This window comes from Hyla sarda, chromosome 1 (assembly GCF_029499605.1).
Source record: "Hyla sarda isolate aHylSar1 chromosome 1, aHylSar1.hap1, whole genome shotgun sequence".
Lineage (NCBI taxonomy): Eukaryota > Metazoa > Chordata > Amphibia > Anura > Hylidae > Hyla > Hyla sarda.
Window position 1 is genome coordinate 270,155,921 of NC_079189.1, and position 19,719 is coordinate 270,175,639.

A 19,719-nucleotide genomic window follows, 5' to 3' on the forward strand; every position below is an offset into this window, starting at 1 on the left:
TGGTAGCTTTTGAGCAACTACACCACAAAATGGTTATTTCCCCCTCTACAACACCGCCACCCAGTGGTGGTTTTTAGGTATTGGTTCCCTTGTACATTTACGTACTACAACATTGCCACCTAATGGTCATACTTAGGTACTGTTTTTTCATTCATTCTTTTAAGTTCTTGTACATTTTATTAGAGTTATTGTAATATTTTCACTATTTTATCATTTATATCTCCAATTGGTATTTTTATATATTTTTATGGATTTGACTGCACAAATACTTCACCAGTGTCATTTTTATCAGAATGACACGTAGCAATGACACGTCATTTTCCGGTTCCCCGGAAGTGGTCATCAATTTTCTGACACTATAAATGTAACCGTATTTTATTGTATTGTATGCCTGACGAAGATCCCGGTTCGGGATCGAAACGCGTTGCAAATAAAAGAACTTTTCTTCCATCCCTGGGTACCAGCGCCTTTTTAAGAGGAACTCATTCACGGACTATCTCTATCTTTTAATCTTCGGGTTGGTGAGGCCCTATGGTCTCCTCATGCTGCCACCAACTCCAGGCTGTGTCATTCAGCCACTATATGCTGCCACCAACTCCAGGCTGTGTCATTCAGCCACTATATGGCCTCCTCATGCTTCAGCCACCTCCAGGCTGTGTCATTCAGCCACTATATGGTCTCCTCATGCTTCCGCCAACTCCAGGCTGTGCCATTCAGCCACTATATGGTCTCCTCATGCTTCCGCCAACTCCAGGCTATGCCATTCAGCCACTATATGGTCTCCTCATGCTTCAGCCACCTCCAGGCTGTGTCATTCAGCCACTAAATGGTCTCCTCATGCTACCTCCAAATGCAGGCTTTGCCATTCAGCTATTATATGGTCTCCTCATGCTGCTGGGACATTACCTTAAAATTTTTATGGTAGCACTAGCAACCATAAATCTTCAATTTAAATTTGAAATTCATCTCTTAATCTTAGGAATGGTGAGGCCCTATGGTCTCCTCATGCTGCTGGTACATTGCCTAAATATTTTTATGATAGCACTAGCTACCATAAATCTTCAATTTAAATTTGAATATTCATCTGTTAATCTTAGGGATGTGAGGCCCTATGATCTCCTCATGTTGTCGCTAACTCCAGGCTGTGTCATTCAGCCACTATATGCTGCCACCAACTCCAGGCTTTGTCATTCAGCCACTATATGCTGCCAACAAGTTCAGGCTGTTTTATCCAGCCACTATATGGTCGTCTCATGCTGCCGCCAACTCCAGGCTGTGTCATGCAGCCACTATATTCTGCCACCAAATCCAGGCTGTGCCATTAAGCCACTATATGGTCTCCTCATGCTGCCACCACTGCCACACTGTGTCATTCAGCCACTATATGGTCTCCTCATGCTTCAGCCCCCTCCAAGCTGTGTCATTCAGCCACTATATGGTCTTCTCATGCTTCCGCCAACTCCAGGCTGTGCCATTCAGCCACTATATGGTCTCCTCATGCTTCTGCAACCTCCAGGCGGTGCCATTCAGCCACTATATGGTCTCCTCATGCTTCAGCCACCTACAGGCTGTGCCATTCAGCCACTATATGGTCTCCTCATGCTTCAGCCACCTCCACGCTGTGACATTCAACCACTATATGGTCTCCTCATGCTTCAGCCCCCTCCAGGCTGTGTCATTCAGCCACTATATGGTCTTCTCATGCTGCTGGGACATTACCTAAAAATTTTTATGGCAGCACTATCTACCATAAATTTTCAATTTTAATTTGAAAATTAATCTTTTAATCTTAGGGATGGTGAGGCCCTATGGTGTCTTCATGCTGCCACCAACTCCAGGCTGTGTTATTTAGCCACTATATGCTGCTAACAAGTCCAGGCTGTGTCATCCAGCCACTATATGGTCTCCTCATGCCGCTGCCACCTCCAGGCTGTGTCATTCAGCCACTATATGGTCTCCTCATGCTGCCAACACCTCCGTGCTGTGTCATTCTGCCACTGTATGGTCTCCTCATGCTTCAGCCACATCCAAGCTGTGTCATTCATCTCTATCTGCAACTATCTATACTACCTACAAGGGGATACTACCTACTGTTAAAGGCAATCTTACAGCAGAGTCAACTACACTAACTTGAATTTAAAGGTAGATAGTGTAGGTGACCCAATTTCTACCGCTGTTCACCATGTGAACATCAGTAGAATCACTCCAGAGAGATCGGTCTCGCAGCCAGTGCAAATTTCCTTTTCTGCCTTATGGAGAAGAGAGAAATCTTTGCTCATACTACAGCAGCCTGCCTCCTTTGCACACAACAAGGAACTCACATATCAGTTTGGTAAACAGTGCCAGAAACCGGGCCACCCTGGTGTCAGATTCCCTTAAAAAAAAGAAAAGTACTCGTAATTGGTATCGGTGAGTACTAGAATTAAAGTATCGGTACTTGTACTTGGTCTTTAAAAAAATGGTATCGGGACATCCCTAATTAAAACCATTGTATGTTAAGACGATAACTCTATGGAAACCTGGTAATTGGTTCTGAAGCCCCCACAATGTAATGCAAAACTCCTGGATAAAGCCTATCCCGGCGAAACGCGTCGGTGGTGTGGAGCTGGGGTGAGTCCTGTTTTCACTGTATGTGTCTGCTGCTACATCTCTCTCACAAAGTGCTTTCTCTTACTTGTATTAATGTGCTCTATTCTGTCTCTCTATCCTCAGTCCTCTGTATATGTTTAACCATGGGAGCTTTTTTTTGCCTTGAAAGGATATGCTGTTTGCACTGTGGCACTTCATACATTTAACCCTTTGCTGGTATTTGCCTCTTACTATTCATGTGTACACTGTGACACTTTATACATTTAACCCTTTGCTGGTATTTGCCTCTTACTATTCATGTGTACACTGTGGCACTTTATACATTTAACCCTTTGCTGGTATTTACCTGTTACTATTTATGTGTACACCATACATGCACAGTGGTGATCTATTCTTGTAGCATTACATTTTACTCAGACATACAGTTCACTATGTGATCAGGACCTTCACCCCAGTATCCTGTTTTTTCCATTACATTGTCCCTTTGTGTGATTCCTTATATGTACTTTTTTAAAGGGGTATTCCAGGCAAAACCTTTTTTTATATAAATCAACTGGCTCCGGAAAGTTAAACAAATTTGTAAATTACTTCTATTAAAAAATCTTAATCCTTCCAATAGTTACATAGTTACATAGTTATTAGCTTCTGAAGTTTTCTGTCTAACTGCTCAATAATGATGTCACGTCCCGGGAGCTGTGCATGATGGGAGAATATCCCCATAGGAACTGCACAGCTCCTGGGACGTGAGTCATCAGAGAGCAGTTAGACAGAAAAGAACAAATCAAATTCAGAAGCTAATAACTATTGGAAGGATTAAGAGTTTTTTAATAGAAGTAATTTACAAATCTGTTTAACTTTTCGGAGCCAGTTGATATATAAAAATAAGTTTTGGCCTGGAATACCCCTTTAATGTTGCTTTTCATATTAATAAAGAATTAATATTTTAATCTTTTCGAATTGTTTATTGTTTGGAGGTTTTGCCTTGTGCACATACTGTAGGTGTTCATATTTAGTCTATTTTTGATAAACCTCCATTTCTATATCTTTTGTGCTGGAGCCTACATAGGGGAAAGGGATTTTATAGGTTCAATGTAATGCAAAAATAAGAAAAAGTGAGGATAAAAAAATAAATAAAAAAAGGTAGATAACTAAATACAGATAAAGCAAATCTATGATAAGAAAGAGCTGCTGGAACCTGTAACTCACTGTCTATGTAGAGGACAGGAGCTTCTTCAGGGTCCTGTACAGTACACACAGTGTCCCAAAAAAAATGTAAAATTGAGCTTCCCCCACCTGAAGCAGCTATCCCTGATATTGGTAAAGAGTAGTGCAGAACATGTAGTACCTCCCTGTACTGTAGGGGGTGCTACCAGACAGCCAGTCAGTGCATGCACTTTAAGAATACAGGGGTTTTACCAGTGAATGCCCATTCCGATTGGTCGGTTCTTCCAGCCATTGAACATTTTGCAGATCTGGACTGTCTGTAGCATTGTATGTTGAGTCTGGTTTCAAGTTACAGTGGTCCAGAAAAGACAATTTTATGTTGAAAATATTGAATGTTGAGGCCATTGTAAGTTGAGGGATCACTGTAATACCCAAGCAAATTACTTACTTAATGTGAATCACCTTTTTAACTCTATGCATTTTTTTAAATAGATTTTTACATAAATATAGCTCTTTAGCACAATTCAAAATTACAATGTAGTTACAGCATGTAAAAACCACCCCAATCCCCCAGCCCCACCCTCTTATATTAAAAAACCTTACCTCCCCGACCATTTCCTTTTTAGCTATTACCACTTCTCCCACAATGTTGTTGTCCGGGCTGTCTTTTTCATAGATCTTTTCCCATTCAAAACCTCAAATTTCTTGATTTTTCCAACTAGAGTGGCCCAAGCTTCATAACTCGGAGTCCTTTCTGATAACCATTAACTGCATGCATTTAATATTCAATATGTATGCATTTAATATTTAAAAAACTTCAAAACAGCAGTTAAAAACACTGTAGTACAGTTTAAACAGGGCTTTTCTTGTTTTTATTTTCTAGCATAACAAAAATAATGCATTTACATTCAGTTACAAAATACAAATTAAATCCTGCTAGTCCAAGCGCTAACTATACTATAATCTTCCCTATCTAGTCACTCAAATGTCACCTTTGAGGCTGCAAACCTAAGGATTCTAACTCCCCTCAGAGATTCAAGTTCCTCACAGCCTCAGCCAGTAGACTGAGTTACATCTTGTTTTAAAGCCCTGTGGTGATTTTGACCACACTGAAAACTTTGGCCAAGAAGGGAATGACAGGCATCACAACCAGCATTCCTGTCATTCCATAAAAATCCAGGCTCAAAAACAGACCTCACCTAAGGTTCTTTAGTAGCTATAGTCTGATAGGGATATCACGCTGTCCTGGATTACCCATATCTTACACACCTTCCCTTGATAAGAAATGTTCTTCCTAAAACCTGGTAGTTACATATGATAGGTCCTTATATAGCAATCCGTGACCACCAATCCTGTCACTGTCTTACAATGCACAACCTATATGCAGAGCCTATTTTCATCCCTTTACATTGACCCACTCACTAGCCCATTTTAATACAGCAATATAAAAAATAAAAGATACGTTTTATTTGGCGACTAGTGAAGGGTTGAGTCTTCTTTGGACATAGTAAGTCTATGGAGACCATCTCCTGCAATGAGCTGGGGATAGAAGTGCGCTGAAAATGATCAGCGTGGGTATGAACACTTAGACTAGTGTGTAATATTGTTATGTCTGATACTTGTCTTAATTTGTACCCCATTATTGTAAAGCGCTGCGGAATCTGTTGGCGCTATATAAATAAAATTATTATTATTATTAGACCCCAAGCAATAAAAACTTTAAAGAGATAAGGGCATTTTTAATCCATATATAGCACTTTCAGCTCTTTACAGAGAGACAAACAGAAACAAAAGGGGCACAGTGCCAAGATGCTTCTACCCCTTTATATACTCTTTAAATATTTTCTAGTCCAGTATCTAGACATTTTGCATACTTGGAGAATTAAACGCAATAGAAAAAACCAAGCAGCATTAGGGGGTTGAACAGGATTATAAAAACAAGGCTGATTTTCAAAGCAAAAACAGGGTCACAATTGTTCATAAATGTGCCCGGTATTGCATCGCCCCAACCTTTAGACAAGTGTTGTGGTGTTATGTTTATGTAATATTGTACAACCTATGTACAGCTTTTTTACATGGATATACTGAACAAAATACTGTCCCCGTGTTCTTAGCAGAGAAGTGCAGAAGGTACACAGGCAGCAACCAGTTTCAGCTTACTAGTATTCAGCCTTTGCACCAATGTTTTCTGCAATTTCAGGCCTATTCTATGCCCAAGAACGGTTGTCTGTTTTGGTTGATTTTATTCGCCAACATCTGCAGAATGACTGGCTTCCATTTAAACTCATTGCACCTTGTGGCCAAAAGTTGGAGGATGAGCAAGCTACCTTTAGTCAATGTGGTTTGGTGAGTAACAGATGTGTAGCAAAACTTAGTTCTGCTTTCATTAACAACAACTTTTGAACATAGGGAAGGTCTTTTTTTAATTTTAATAATTTTTATTATAAATGGCCTATGGGTTTTGAGGACATTTGCACAAGTACAGCTACTCATGCAAATGTCTGATACCGATGCCAGATGGAAATACACATCTAATAAGAAGATGTGGTAATACTTTTTACAGCTTATGTCTGAAACTTCTATTGGTTCCCCTTATTTTATTACTGTCTAAAGGATAGAGGATTAGATGCCTGATCGGGGGGGGGGGGGGGGGGGGGGGTCAGGCCACTGGGACCCCTGCGAACTCCAGCTCAGCACCCGAAGTTCTAAACATTTATGTTCAGAACACCGGCTGTGCTAGGCATCGGTTGTTACACCTCCACACCATTAATGTCTATATTGTAATCCAGCACGAAGCGGAGTTCGCTCTGTGCAGCAGATTACTGGGGTGCTGGGAGATCGCAGAGGGAGGTCACGCCGCTGGGACCCCATACGATCAGACATCTTATCCTCTATTCTTTGGATCCCTTATTTAATTTAGTGTTATTTATTTTCTCATTTCCCCTATTATTGTGCATTTATGTGAAAATGAGAATGTTGTTTTATTTTTTTTGAAAAAAAAATGTTTAGGGGCGTTTAAAGGAGATCTGCAGCGGTACATTACTTCTCTGTGTGGCTAGTGCTTGTGTCGTCGACCTCACTAAGAGGTCAACAGACACGCCCCCTCCATTCAGCTCTTTGAGAGAGGCAGGGATGTGCAAACGCTGCATCTCCGCCTCTCCCATAGAGCTACATGGAGGGGGCATGTTATTTATCTCCTTTAATTATTTGCAGGAACTTTACATGGAAAAATATTTATCCATAAAAGTATTAAAATCACATCAATAATAGTCTTAAAGTCTTCACCACCAGTGTGAAGACTTCATGGACATGATTTTAATACTTGAAATGTAGATGCAGTTTCTGCTATTAATTTATTGCTATTACTACAGTTCAGTAACAAGGATGAACATGTTGATTGAGTTATATGTTACATGTACTTATGAATAATAATATTTGCAGGTTCCTTCAGCATTTTTAACATTTCACTGGGATGAAGCAATCTTGGCTGACATGGAGGCTACTGGTGGATATAAAACAGAGAGTGTGCTGAAAGAAGACTTGATATCCAGTGCAATTTTGCTTACATGAGATCTGTGTAGATTGTTTTCCATAATTATCTGGAGCGTAAGGAAATATAATTTTGTGTACACCAGTTGGTATGAGACATTTCAGTAACATACAGAAATGTTATGTGTATATACATTGGTCCCCTGACATATGTTCTATGGATGCTTTGTCAGCACAGTTTGCTTCTCCTTGGGCCCTGGCTTCCCAAGTGTCCATTTGCCTTCTGAGCTGCCCACACAGTTACTTAAAGGGGTACTCCGGTGGAAAACTTTTTTTTTTAAATGAACTGGTGCCAGAAAGTTAAACAGATTTGTAAATTACCTCTATTTAAAAATCTTAATACCTTCAGTACTTATTAGCAGCTGTATGCTACAAAGGAAATTCTTTTCTTTTTGAATTTCTTTTTTTTGTCTTGTCCACAGTGCTCTCTGCTGACACCTCTGTCTGTGTCAGGAACTGTCCAGAGCAGGTGAGGTTTGCTATGGGGATTTTCTCCTGCTCTGGACAGTTCCTGATACGGGCATCAGGTGTCAGCAGAGAGCACTGTGGACAAGACAAAAAAAGAAATTAAAAAAGAAAAGAATTTCCTCTGTATCATATAGCTGCTGGAAGAGTAAAGATTTTTTAATAGAAGTAATTTACAAATCTGTTTAACTTTCTGGCACTAGTTCATTAAAAAAAATATATATTTACCACCGGAATACCCCTTTAAGGTCTCAGTGTGACACCTGTAGCAGCAGTTCAGTTTATACAAATTTCTCAGTAGTGCTGTGTGTCACACCTAGACCCTATTCAAAATACAATATTTATTCTGTACACTACACTACATAACATATTGATTTCCTGTTCCCTCGTATTGGAGAACTGAAAGTCCCAGCATGCCATGCCTGCTGCAGACCTTTAAAACCTGCTGGTATTTGTAGTTTTCCCCCTTTCAGCTAAGAAGAAGTCCTTCTTAGCCTATCGTGGAAAACCTTTTTTTTTTTTTTTTTTTTATCAACTGGTGCCAGAAAGTTAAACAGATTTGTAAATTACTTTTATTAAAAAAAAATCTTAATCCTTCCAGTTCTTTTTAGGGGCTATATACTACAGAGAAAATGTTTTTCTTTTTAGATTTCTTTGATGTCATGACCACAGTGCTCTCTGCTGACCTCTGCTGTCCATTTTAGGAACTGTCCAGAGCAGCATATGTTTGCTATGGAGATTTTCTCCTGCTCTGGAAAGTTCCTAAAATGGACAGCAGAGGTCAGCAGAGAGCACTGTGGTCATGACATCAGAGAAATAAAAAAAAATAAGCATTTCCTCTTTAGTATATAGCCCCTAAAATGTACTGGAAGTATTAAGATTTTTAAATAGAAGTAATTTACAAATCTGAAACAGGAAAATTGTGTGTGCAGCTCACAACCAGAAAAACAGAGGTATAAGTGGTTAAAAGAGTCAATCCCCACCAACCATTTTATGCAAAAGAAATATTAAAAATATTAACCACACCTCAAGGATTTTTACCTTACCAAATGGTACACAATGATTGATGGAAACAAATTGTCTAAAACAGATGTGAATGTTATGATTCGGCTAGCTGGATGTGGATCCTCTGTGTCAGCGAGGGATTGGCGTGGACAGTGTCGGTGGACTGGTTCTAGGGTTGCTACTGGTTTTCACCAGAGCCCGCCGCAAAGCGGGATGGTCTTGCTGCGGCGGTAGCAACCAGGTCGTATCCACCGGCAACGGCTCAACCTCGCTGACTGCTGAGAAGGCGTGGGACAGAAGGACTAGACAGAGGCGAGGTCAGACGTAGCAGAAGGTCGGGGCAGGCGGCAAGGTTCGTAGTCAATGAGGATAGCAGGAGATCTGGAACACAGGCTTTGGACAACACTAAACGCTTTCTTTGGCACAAGGCAACAAGATCCGGCAAGGAAGTGCAGGGGAAGTGAGGTAATATACACAGGGAGCAGGTGGAAGCTAATTATATTGATTGGGCAGGCACCAATCACGGTGCACTGGCCCTTTAAATCTTAGAGAGCTGGCGCGCGCGCGCCCTAGAGAGCGGAGCTGCGCGCGCCAGAACATGACAGCCGGGGACCGGGACGGGTAAAGTGGCTTGGGATGCGATTCGCGAGCGGGCGCGTCCCGCTGTGCGAATCGCATCCCCATCGCGAATGTCAGTGCAGCGCTCCTGGTCAGCAGGTCTGACCGGGGCGCTGCAGAGAGGAGAACGCCGCGAGCTCTCCTAGGAAGAGCAGGGACCCGGAGCGCTCGGCGTAACAGTACCCCCCCCCCCCCCTTGGGTCTCCCCCTCTCTTTGTCTCCTTGTCCCTTTAACTGAGAAGAGAACATAGGGGGCGTTTCTTGAGTTTCCTTCCGGAACAAAAAACAGTCCTGGGTAGCTACATCAGCGGCCGGTAATCCGGAAGAAGTGGGAATGGGGAGGGGGGGCAGAGGGTGAAGCTTGTCACGGGTCAGAGTGTCACCAGGACGGGGGCTATGAGGAGGCACGGCACAGTCCTGATAGGCATTGGGGAGACCAGGCACAGGAGGAGACATTGAGGCCCGACAGACGGGACTGGGAGCAGACGTGAGGCATTTCTTGCGGCAAGCAGAACCCCAATTCTTGATCTCCCTGGTGGTCCAGTCAAGGGTGGGAGAATGATGCTGGAGCCATGGCAGACCGAGGAGGACTTCAGAGGTGCAGTTGGGCAGGATGAAAAATTCAATTTTCTCGTGATGCAGTCCAATGCTCATAAGCAAGGGCTCTGTGCGGTAACGCACAGTGCAGTCCAACTTAACTCCGTTGACCAAAGAAATGTAGAGCGGCTTGACGTGACGGGTCTCCGGGATTCAGAAGCTATTCACCAAAGAGGCCAGAATAAAATTTCCAGAAGCACCAGAGTCCAAGCAGGCCACGGCTGAGAAGGAGGAGTTGGCAGAAGGAGAAATCCGCACGGGCACAGTGAGACGTGGAGAAGCAGACTTTGTACCAAGAGACGCCACACCCACGTGAGCTGGGTGCGTGCGTGCGTTTCCCAGACGTGGAGGACGAATAGGGAAATCCACCAAGAAATGTTCGGTACTGGCGCAGTACAGACATACATTTTTATCCCTACGGCGAGTCCTCTCTTCCTGGGTCAGGCGAGACCGATCCACTTGCATAGCCTCCTCGGCGGGAGGCACAGGGGTAGATTGCAAAGGATACTGTGAGAGAGGTGCCCAGAGATCAAGGTCTTTTTCCTGGCGGAGCTCCTGGTGTCTTTCAGAAAAACGCATGTCTATGCGGGTGGCCAAATGGATAAGTTCTTGCAGGTTGGCAGGAATCTCTCGTGCGGCCAGCACATCCTTTATGTTACTGGATAGGCCTTTTTTAAAGGTCGCACAGAGAGCCTCGTTATTCCAAGATAATTCGGAGGCGAGAGTACTAAATTGGATGGCGTGCTCGCCTACTGAAGAATTACCCTGGACCAGGTTCAGCAGGGCAGTCTCGGCAGAAGAAGCTCGGGCTGGTTCCTCGAAGACACTACGTACTTCAGCGAAGAAGGACTGGACTGTGGCTGTGGCAGGATCATTGCGGTCCCAGAGCGGTGTGGCCCAAGATAAGGCCTTTCCAAACAGAAGACTCACTACGAACGCCACCTTAGACCGTTCTGTAGAAAATTGGTCCAACAACATCTCCATATGTAGGGAACATTGAGACAAGAAGCCACGGCAGAGTCTAGAGTCCCCATCAAATTTGTCCGGCAGGGACAAGCGGAGGCTAGGAGTGGCCACTCGCTGCGAAGGAGGTGCAGGAGCTGGCGGAGGAGATGGTTGCTGCTGTAGCAGTGGCAGAAGTTGCTGTAACGTGGCGGTCAACTGCGACAGCTGCTGTCCTTGTTGGGCAATTTGCTGCGATTGCTGGGCGACCACCGTGGATAGGTCAGCGAGACTTGGCAGCGGCACCTCAGCGGGATCCATGGCCGGATCTACTGTTATGATTCGGCTAGCTGGATGTGGATCCTCTGTGTCAGCGAGGGATTGGCGTGGACCGTGTCGGTGGACCGGTTCTAGGGTTGAAACTGGTTTTCACCAGAGCCTGCCGCAAAGCGGGATGGTCTTGCTACGGCGGTAGCAACCAGGTCGTATCCACCGGCAACGGCTCAACCTCGCTGACTGCTGAGAAGGCGTGGGACAGAAGGACTAGACAGAGGCGAGGTCAGACGTAGCAGAAGGTCGGGGCAGGCGGCAAGGTTCGTAGTCAATGAGGATAGCAGGAGATCTGGAACACAGGCTTTGGACAACACTAAACGCTTTCTCTGGCACAAGGCAACAAGATCCGGCAAGGAAGTGCAGGGGAAGTGAGGTAATATACACAGGGAGCAGGTGGAAGCTAATTAGATTGATTGGGCCAGGCACCAATCACTGGTGCACTGGCCCTTTAAATCTTAGAGAGCTGGCGCGCGCGCACCCTAGAGAGCGGAACCGCGCGCTCCAGAACATGACAGCCGGGGACCGGGACGGGTAAGTGGCTTGGGATGCGATTCGCGAGCGGGCGCGTCCCGCTATGCGAATCGCATCCACATCGCGAATGTCAGTGCAGCGCTCCCGGTCAGCGGGTCTGACCGGGGCGCTGCAGAGAGGAGAACGCCGCGAGCGCTCCGGGGAGGAGCAGGGACCCGGAGCGCTCGGCGTAACAGTGAAAATTATTACACAATCATAAAATGGTTAATCATAAAATGAACACATGACAAAAAATAAATATTGAAAATGTTAAAATCTTGCACTACTTTACTATATAATTACCATTGGGCCCTAATGGTAAAAAAAATGATACACTGCTATTTAAAATTTACTTTCAGTTGATAATCCGGCAATAACGATTCTCCGGCACTTTGAGATGTATGAATGAATTTTGGTAAAGTTCAGCAAGGATGTTAAATGCTAGATAGATATCATAATGCCTGACAGTCTGTTTTTGAGTTAAAATGAACCACCCACAGTAAACTCAGTTGTTTTATCTCACCGGGTCTGCTGGCCGCTGGTCCGTACTTGCGACGGACCGATGGTGAAAGTCCTGCAGTTATAAAGAATAGTACAGGCGCCGTAATCCTCAAGATGTTATGCAATAACAGGCTCTGCATGCACGGAATGAAATAGCTCACAGTTTGGGACAAGATGCTCTGGCAGGAGACCCTAGCAGAGGGAACTCGTGGCTTGATGTGCTCCCGGGTGCAGACCAGTGCTATGAGGCTCAGACAAAGCGGCAGTCAGCGTATCTGTTAGGTGAAGCAGAGACCCAGGTGCGGTAGATGAATCATTTGGATCCGTCGCAGTACGGGACCAGCGGCCAGCAGACCCGGTGAGATAAAACAACTGAGTTTACTGTAGATGGTTCATTTTAACTCAGTTAAAATTCTGATATCTATCTAGTATTTAACATCATTGCTGAACTTTACAAAATTCATTCATACATCTCAAAGTGCCGGAGAATCGGTATTGCCGGATTATCAATTGAAAGTAAATTTAAAATAGCAGTGTATCATTTTTTACCATTAGGGCCCAATGGTAATTATATAGTAAAGTAGTGCAATATTTTAACATTTTCAATATTTATTTTTTGTCATGTGTTCATTTTATGATTAACCATTTTATTATAGTGTAATACATTTTCACATCTGTTTCAGACAATTTGTTTCCATCTATCATTGTGTACCATTTGGTATGTTAAAAATCCTTGAGGTGTGATTAATATTTTTAATAATTTACAAATCTTTTTAACTTTCTGGCATCAGTTGATTTAAAAAAAAAAAAGTTTTCCACGGGAGTACCCTTTTAAGGACATAACCCATTTTGGCCCTTAGGACATCGCCAAATTTTGCAAATCTAACTTGTGTCTATTTATGCATTATTAACTCTGAGATGCTTATTCTTCTGATTATATTTCTGAGATACCGTATATACTCGAGTATAGGCCGAGTTTTTCAGCACGATTTTTCGTGCTGAAAACACCCCCCTCGGCTTATACTCGAGTGAACTCCCCCACCCGCAGTGGTCTTCAACCTGCGGACCTCCAGAGGTTTCAAAACTACAACTCCCAGCAAGCCCGGGCAGCCATCGGCTGTCCGGGCTTGCTGGGAGTTGTAGTTTTGAAACCTCCGGAGGTCCGCAGGTTGAAGACCACTGCGGCCTTCAACATCATCCAGCCCCCTCTCACCCCCTTTAGTTCTGAGTACTCACCTCCGCTCGGCGCTGCTCCGGTCCTGCAGGACTGTCCGGTGAGGAGGTGGTCCGGTGGGATACTGGTTCCGGGCTGCTATCTTCACCGGGGAGGCCTCTTCTAAGCGCTTCGGGCCCAGCCTCAGAATAGTCACGTTGCCGTGACAACGACGCAGAGGTGCGTTCATTGCCAACGTACTTCTGCGTCATTGTCAAGGCAACGCCTCTATTCCGGGCCGGAAGCGCGGAGAAGAGGCGCCCCCGGTGAAGATAGCAGCCCGGACCACCTCCCCACCGGACCACCTCCTCACCGGACAGCCCTGCAGGACCGGACCAGCGCCGAGCGGAGGTGAGTACTCAGAACTAAAGGGGGGTGAGAGGGGGCTGGATGATGTTGAAGGCCGCAGTGGTCTTCAACCTGCGGACCTCCGGAGGTTTCAAAACTACAACTCCCAGCAAGCCCGGACAGCCGATGGCTGCCCGGGCTTGCTGGGAGTTGTAGTTTTGAAACCTCTGGAGGTCCGCAGGTTGAAGACCACTGAGGGCGAATGATGAGAAGAGGATGATGAAGGGGGGGTGTGGGGATGATGAAGGGGGGTGGGGATGATGAAGGGGGGTGTGTGGGATGATAAGGGGATGATGAAGGGGGGATGTGCGGGATGATAAGGGGATGATGAAGGGGGGATGTGTGGGATGATAAGGGGATGATGAAGGGGGGATGTGCGGGATGATAAGGGGATGATGAAGGGGGGATGTGTGAGATGATGACAAGGGGATGATGAAGGGGGGATGTGTGGGATGATAAGGGGATGATGAAGGGGGGATGTGTGGGATGATAAGAGGATGATGAAGGGGGGATGTGTGGGATGATGACAAGGGGATGATGATGAGGATGTTAATGACGGGTCTGGATGATGACAGGGGGGGATGAGGTATTTCCCACCCTAGGCTTATACTCGAGTCAATAACTTTTCCTGGGATTTTGGGTTGAAATTAGGGGTCTCGGCTTATACTCGAGTATATACGGTAGTTTTTTTCAAGACATATTCTACTTTAAGATAGTGGTAAATTTTTGTTGATGATTGCATCGTTTCTTTGTGAGAAATTTCAAAATTTCATTGAGAAATTTGCCTTTTTTTAATTTGAAATTCTCTCCTTGTAAGGAAAATGGTCATGCCAAATAAATCACATATTGATTCACAAATATAGTATGTCTACTTCATGTTGACATCATAAAGTAGACTTCTTTTTTTTTACTTTTTGAAGACATTCGAGAGCTCCAAAGTTTAGCAGTGATTTTCCAAATTTTAATGAAAATTTCAAAATCTGAAATTTTCAGGGACCGGTTCAGTTTGAAGTTGATTTGAGGGGCCATTTTGTTGGAAATCCTCGTAAAGGACACCATTATAAAAACTGCACACCTTAAAGTATTTAAAATGACATACAGAAAGTTTTTTTTAACCCTTTAGGTGTTTCACAGGAATAGCAGCAATGTGGAAGAGAAAGGTCAAAATCAAACATTTTTTACACTAACATTTTGTTGTAGCCCCAAATTTTTACTTTTCAGAAGAGGTAATAGGAGAGAGAGGCCCTCAAAATTCGTAACCCAATTTTTCCTGAGTATAGAAATACCCTATATATGAACACTAAGTGATCTGTGGGCACATGGCAAAGCTCAGAAGGGAAGGAGGAACATTTGGTTTTTGAAAAGAGAATTTGTTTTGGGGGTCCTATTGCCCAGACAGTGAAAGCTTCCTCATGTGACACCATTTTTGGAAACTACACCTCTCAAGAAATGAAATAAGGGGCACAGTGAGCATGTACACTCCACAGGCGTTCAACACAGTTTTGGAACAGTGAACCATGAAAATGCAAAATTTTTACACTAACTAATGTTTTTGAAGTCCTAAATTTTTCCTTTTCAAAAGGGTTAAAAAAAAAAAAGAAAAAAAAAGCACCTCAAAAATTGTAACCTAATTTCTCCTGTGTATGGAAATGCCCCATATGTGGATGTAAAGTGCTCTCCTGTGCTCAGGAGGGAAGGAGTGCTATTTGGCTTTTAAAGAGAGAAAATGTATGTCATATTTACAAAGCCTCTATAGTCCCTGGATAGTGGAAATCCCCACATGTGATTCCATTTTAGAAACCACAGCCCTCAAGCAATGTAAAAGAAGTGCAGTTATGTTTTTTACGTTGGTGTAACCCTACTGTTTTTATATTAAAGAGGGGTAAAATGAGAAAAAGCACCCCAAAATGTGTTATCTAGTTTATCCAAAGCGTGGAAATATTCCATATGTGGATGTAAAGTGCTCTGTGAGCGCACTACAGGGCCCAGAAGGGAAGAAGCGCCATTTGGCTTTTTGAGAGAGAATTTGTCTGTAATGGAAGGCCATGTTGCGTTGATAAAGCCCTCATGGTGCCCAGACAGTGGAAACCACCCCCATTATGGAAACTACACCCCTAAAGGAGTGTAACAAGGGGTGCAGTGAGTATTTACACCCCACAGGTGTCTGACAGATTTTTGGAACAGTGGACCGAGAAAAATGTAATTTTCATGGCCCACCAAAACCCCTTAAAGGGTAGCTCCCACCATCCCTTTTTTTTTTTCTTCCTGTCCCTGCCTATTGCCCATCTATCCCTAACCCCCCCCCCCCCCCCCCCCCTGCCTTTACATTTTTTTTTACTATATTAAAAATGCTTTTTTTTCTGCCTGGTAGTGTGCTCACTACCAGGCAGACTTCCCCGGCAGGCATGACGTCACTGACGCCTGCTGGGGGGCCTGACTTCCGCCCTTAGTTCAACTATACAGGGTGCCTCCAGCTGTTTCACCACTACAACTCCCAGCCTGCCCTGACATCTATTGGCTGTCAGGGCATGCTGGGAGTTGTAGTGGGGAAACAACTGTAGGCACCCTGTGGTGAAAACAGTCTCAGCCGCAGCTGCCACAGATCCCGCTCCCCCAGGCCCCGCCGCGCAACACCCCCCACCCTTCTCCCTCCGCCGACCCAGAAAAAACATTCCGCTCTCCAAACTCCATCACCCCCAGACCCCGCCGTGCAACAGCCCCCTCCCTCCAACTGCCCGAAAAGAAGACATTCCGCTCCCCTTATAAGACCTCAGATCAGACTTGCCCATCCGGAGGATCAGCGCAGCAATGAGTGCGCGCGCTGCCTCCGGACAGGGTAATGGGGGCGGGGCCATGCGCGAGGCTAGTGGAGCAGCCTGACAGTGGGCAGTGCAGCCCCAGCTTTCAGCGCGCTCGCTCTCGCCTGTTTGATTGACAGGCGGGAGCGAGCACCGCAGTGACTGGATTTCGACTCATTGCCAGGCTGAAATGAGTCGAAATCCAGTAGTGACGTCACTGCTGAATGCATTCGGCCACTAGGAGGGCGACCCCTAGTGGCCGAATTTAAAAGTGATTTTAAACTTGTTTAAAATCACTTTTTTTAATTAAAGTATATTAGAGATATGTTGTAGTACTTAAGTACTACAACATATCAATTTTTTTACTTCATGACAGTGCCCATTTAAGGACCAGGCCAATTTTAGGCATTGTCAGATATAAAAACATTTGATATGTTTTAAGGCATGCAAAACCAATAGGCTTTGCAATTGCTTTCATTAGAAAATGTTCAGTATTTCCTACTGAAAAAGCCAGTCAAACAACTGCCCCCCCTGGGATGCATTCAGTCCTGCTGTGTACACTGCTTCATCCTAACATCACTGGTCATACTTCATGATTGACAGCAAGCTGCTCTGCTCCCAGCTGCCTGTGTTTACTTGTCTGCGTGTAAATAGAAGGGGAGGGGCAGGACACACTGCAGACCGCCTCGTGTGAAGAGAAGGGGGAGAGAGGCAGAAACACATTGCAGACAGTGAATAGATTTATTAGTTTAAAAAGTGTCCCTGCATGTATGTATGTGTGTGTGTGGATATATGTGTATGTGTGTATATCAGTGTGTCTATCTAATGTGTATGTGTAAGAATATATGAAGCCAATGTGTGTGTGTGTGTGTGTGTGTACTAAAGGGGGACTACAATCATATGCCTCCAGCTGTTGCAAAACTAAAACTCCCAACATGCCTGCACAGCCAAATGATGTGTGGGCATGCTGGGAGCTGTAGTTTTGCAACAGCTGGAGGCACTCTGGTTGGGAAGCACTGGACTGAGGAGGGTGAGGGAGGGGAGGAGGGGGAGGGACCCGCCCCCTGCTTCTGGTGGACAAAATTTAGGTATTTCAGAAATAAAGCTAATTCTGAGAGAAATGTAGGTCACAGACACATACAAAGTACATTTTCATGATCAGGATGAGATACTGAGCAACATATAACAGTTCTGACGCTTTAAGGACCAGAGCTTTTTTTGCACATCTGACCACTGTCACTTTAAGCATTAATAACCTGGGATGCTTTTACCTTTCATTCTGGGGTAAAAGGGGTAAAATTTCATCAATAAATTGAAAATTTTGCATTTTTTTTTTTACTTTGAAGCTCTCTGCTTATAAGGAAAATAAACATTACAAATAAATGGTATATTGATTCTCATATACAATGTGTCTACTTTATGATTCAGCAGCAATTTTCCACAAAATTTTCAAAATCTGAATTTTTCAGGGACCAGTTCAGTTTTGAAGTGGATTTGAAGGGCCTTCATATTAGAAATACCCCACAAATGACCCATTATAAAAACTGCATCCCTCAAAGTATTCAAAATGACATTCAGTAAGTGTGTTAACCCTTTAGGTGTTTCACAGGAATAGCAGCAAAGTGAAGGAGAAAATTCTAAATCTTCATTTTTTACACTCGCATGTTCTTGTAGACCCAGTTTTTGAATTTTTACAAGGGGTAAAAGGAGAGAAATCTTCCTAAAATTTGTAACCCAATTTCTCTCAAGTAAGGAAATGCCTCATATGTTTATGTCAAGTGGGACATAAGGGAAGGAACGACAGTGGGATTTTGGAGAGTGAGTTTTTCTGAAATGGTTTTTGGGGCGCATGTCTAATTTAGGAAGTCCCTTTGTTGCCAGGACAGCAAAAAAAAAAAAAAAAAAAAAAACACATGGCATATTTTGGAAACTACACCTCTCAAGGAACGTAACAAGTGGTAAAGTGAACCTTAACACCCGAGGTGTTTGACGACTTTTCGTTAAAGTTGGATGTGTAAATACATTTTTTTTCACAATAATGCTGGTTTTCCCCCAAATTTAAAATTTTTACAAGAGGTAATAGGAGAAAATGCCCCCCAAAATGTATAACCCTATCTATTTTGAGTATGGAAATACCCCATGTGTGGACATCAAGCGCACTGCGGATGCACTACAAATATCCCAGAAGAGAAGGAGTCACATTTGGCTTTTGGAAAGCAAATTTTTCTGAAATAGTTTTTGAGGGGCATGCCCCATTTAGGAAGCCCCTATGGTGCCAGAAGTGGTTTCAAATTTTGGGGGGCATTTTCTCCTATATAAAATATAATCATTTACACATTCAAATTTATGAAAAGTTGTCAAACCCCACATGGGATACTATTTTTTCACTAAAATGCTGGTTTCCCCCAAAAATTTTACATTTTTACAAGGGGTAATAGGAGAAAATGCCCCCAAAATGTGAAACCACTTCTCTTCTGAGTATGCAAATACTGCAGGTGCACTACAATGCTCAAAAGAGAAGGAGTCACATTTGCAAATTTTGCAAAAAAAAAAAAAAAAAACACATGGCATACTATTTTGAAAACTACACCCCTCAAGGAACATAACAAGGGGTACAGTGAGCCTTAACACCCCACAGGTGTTTGACGACTTTGGATGTGTAAATACATATTTTTTTATTTTTTTTACTAAAATGCTGTTTTTCCCTCCCAAAACTTTACATTTTTACAAGGGGTAATAGGAGAAAATGCCCCCCAAAATTTGTAACCCCATCTCTTCTGAGTATGGAAGTACCCCATGTGTGGACGTCAAGTGCACTGTGGGCGCACTACAATGATCAGAAGAGAAGGAGTCACATTAGCAAATGTTGCTGAAATGGGGGGGGGGGGGGGCATGTCACATTTAGGAAGCCCCTATGGTGCCATAACAGCAAAAAAAAAAAAAAACACATGGCATACTATTTTGGAAACTAAATTTGTAGATACATTTCTTTGGAGTAAGGACATACCTCTTATCTGGATGTAACCAAAGACATGTGACCAAAGTAGCTTTTCAATCAGAAAAGTAAGTTGCGTTTGGTGCTAAACT

At 43.7% G+C, this 19,719-nt stretch overlaps 2 protein-coding genes across 5 annotated transcripts in view; both read left to right on the forward strand.

The window, feature by feature from the left end:
* Positions 1 to 19,719, forward strand: part of UBXN6 (UBX domain protein 6) — a 237,788-nt gene that overhangs the window by 189,878 nt on the left and 28,191 nt on the right. Inside the window, exons 10-11 of one of the 3 annotated variants that reach the window (XM_056572262.1) lie at positions 5,954 to 6,099; positions 7,195 to 7,590. In XM_056572262.1, coding sequence (XP_056428237.1) covers positions 5,954 to 6,099; positions 7,195 to 7,323 — 275 coding nt within the window. In that variant the 3' untranslated portion in view covers positions 7,324 to 7,590. Of the gene's footprint in view, positions 1 to 5,953; positions 6,100 to 7,194; positions 7,591 to 19,719 lie in introns of those variants that run through there. The other 2 variants (XM_056572270.1, XM_056572279.1) reach the window with 2 other exon arrangements.
* The window catches only part of LOC130368515 (zinc finger MYM-type protein 1-like), a 352,083-nt gene continuing 344,628 nt past the window's right edge, over positions 12,265 to 19,719 (forward strand). For both annotated transcript variants that reach the window (XM_056572291.1, XM_056572298.1), the window contains exon 1: positions 12,265 to 12,631. The gene's annotated coding sequence lies outside the window, so the exon portion shown is untranslated. The remainder of the gene's footprint in view (positions 12,632 to 19,719) is intronic.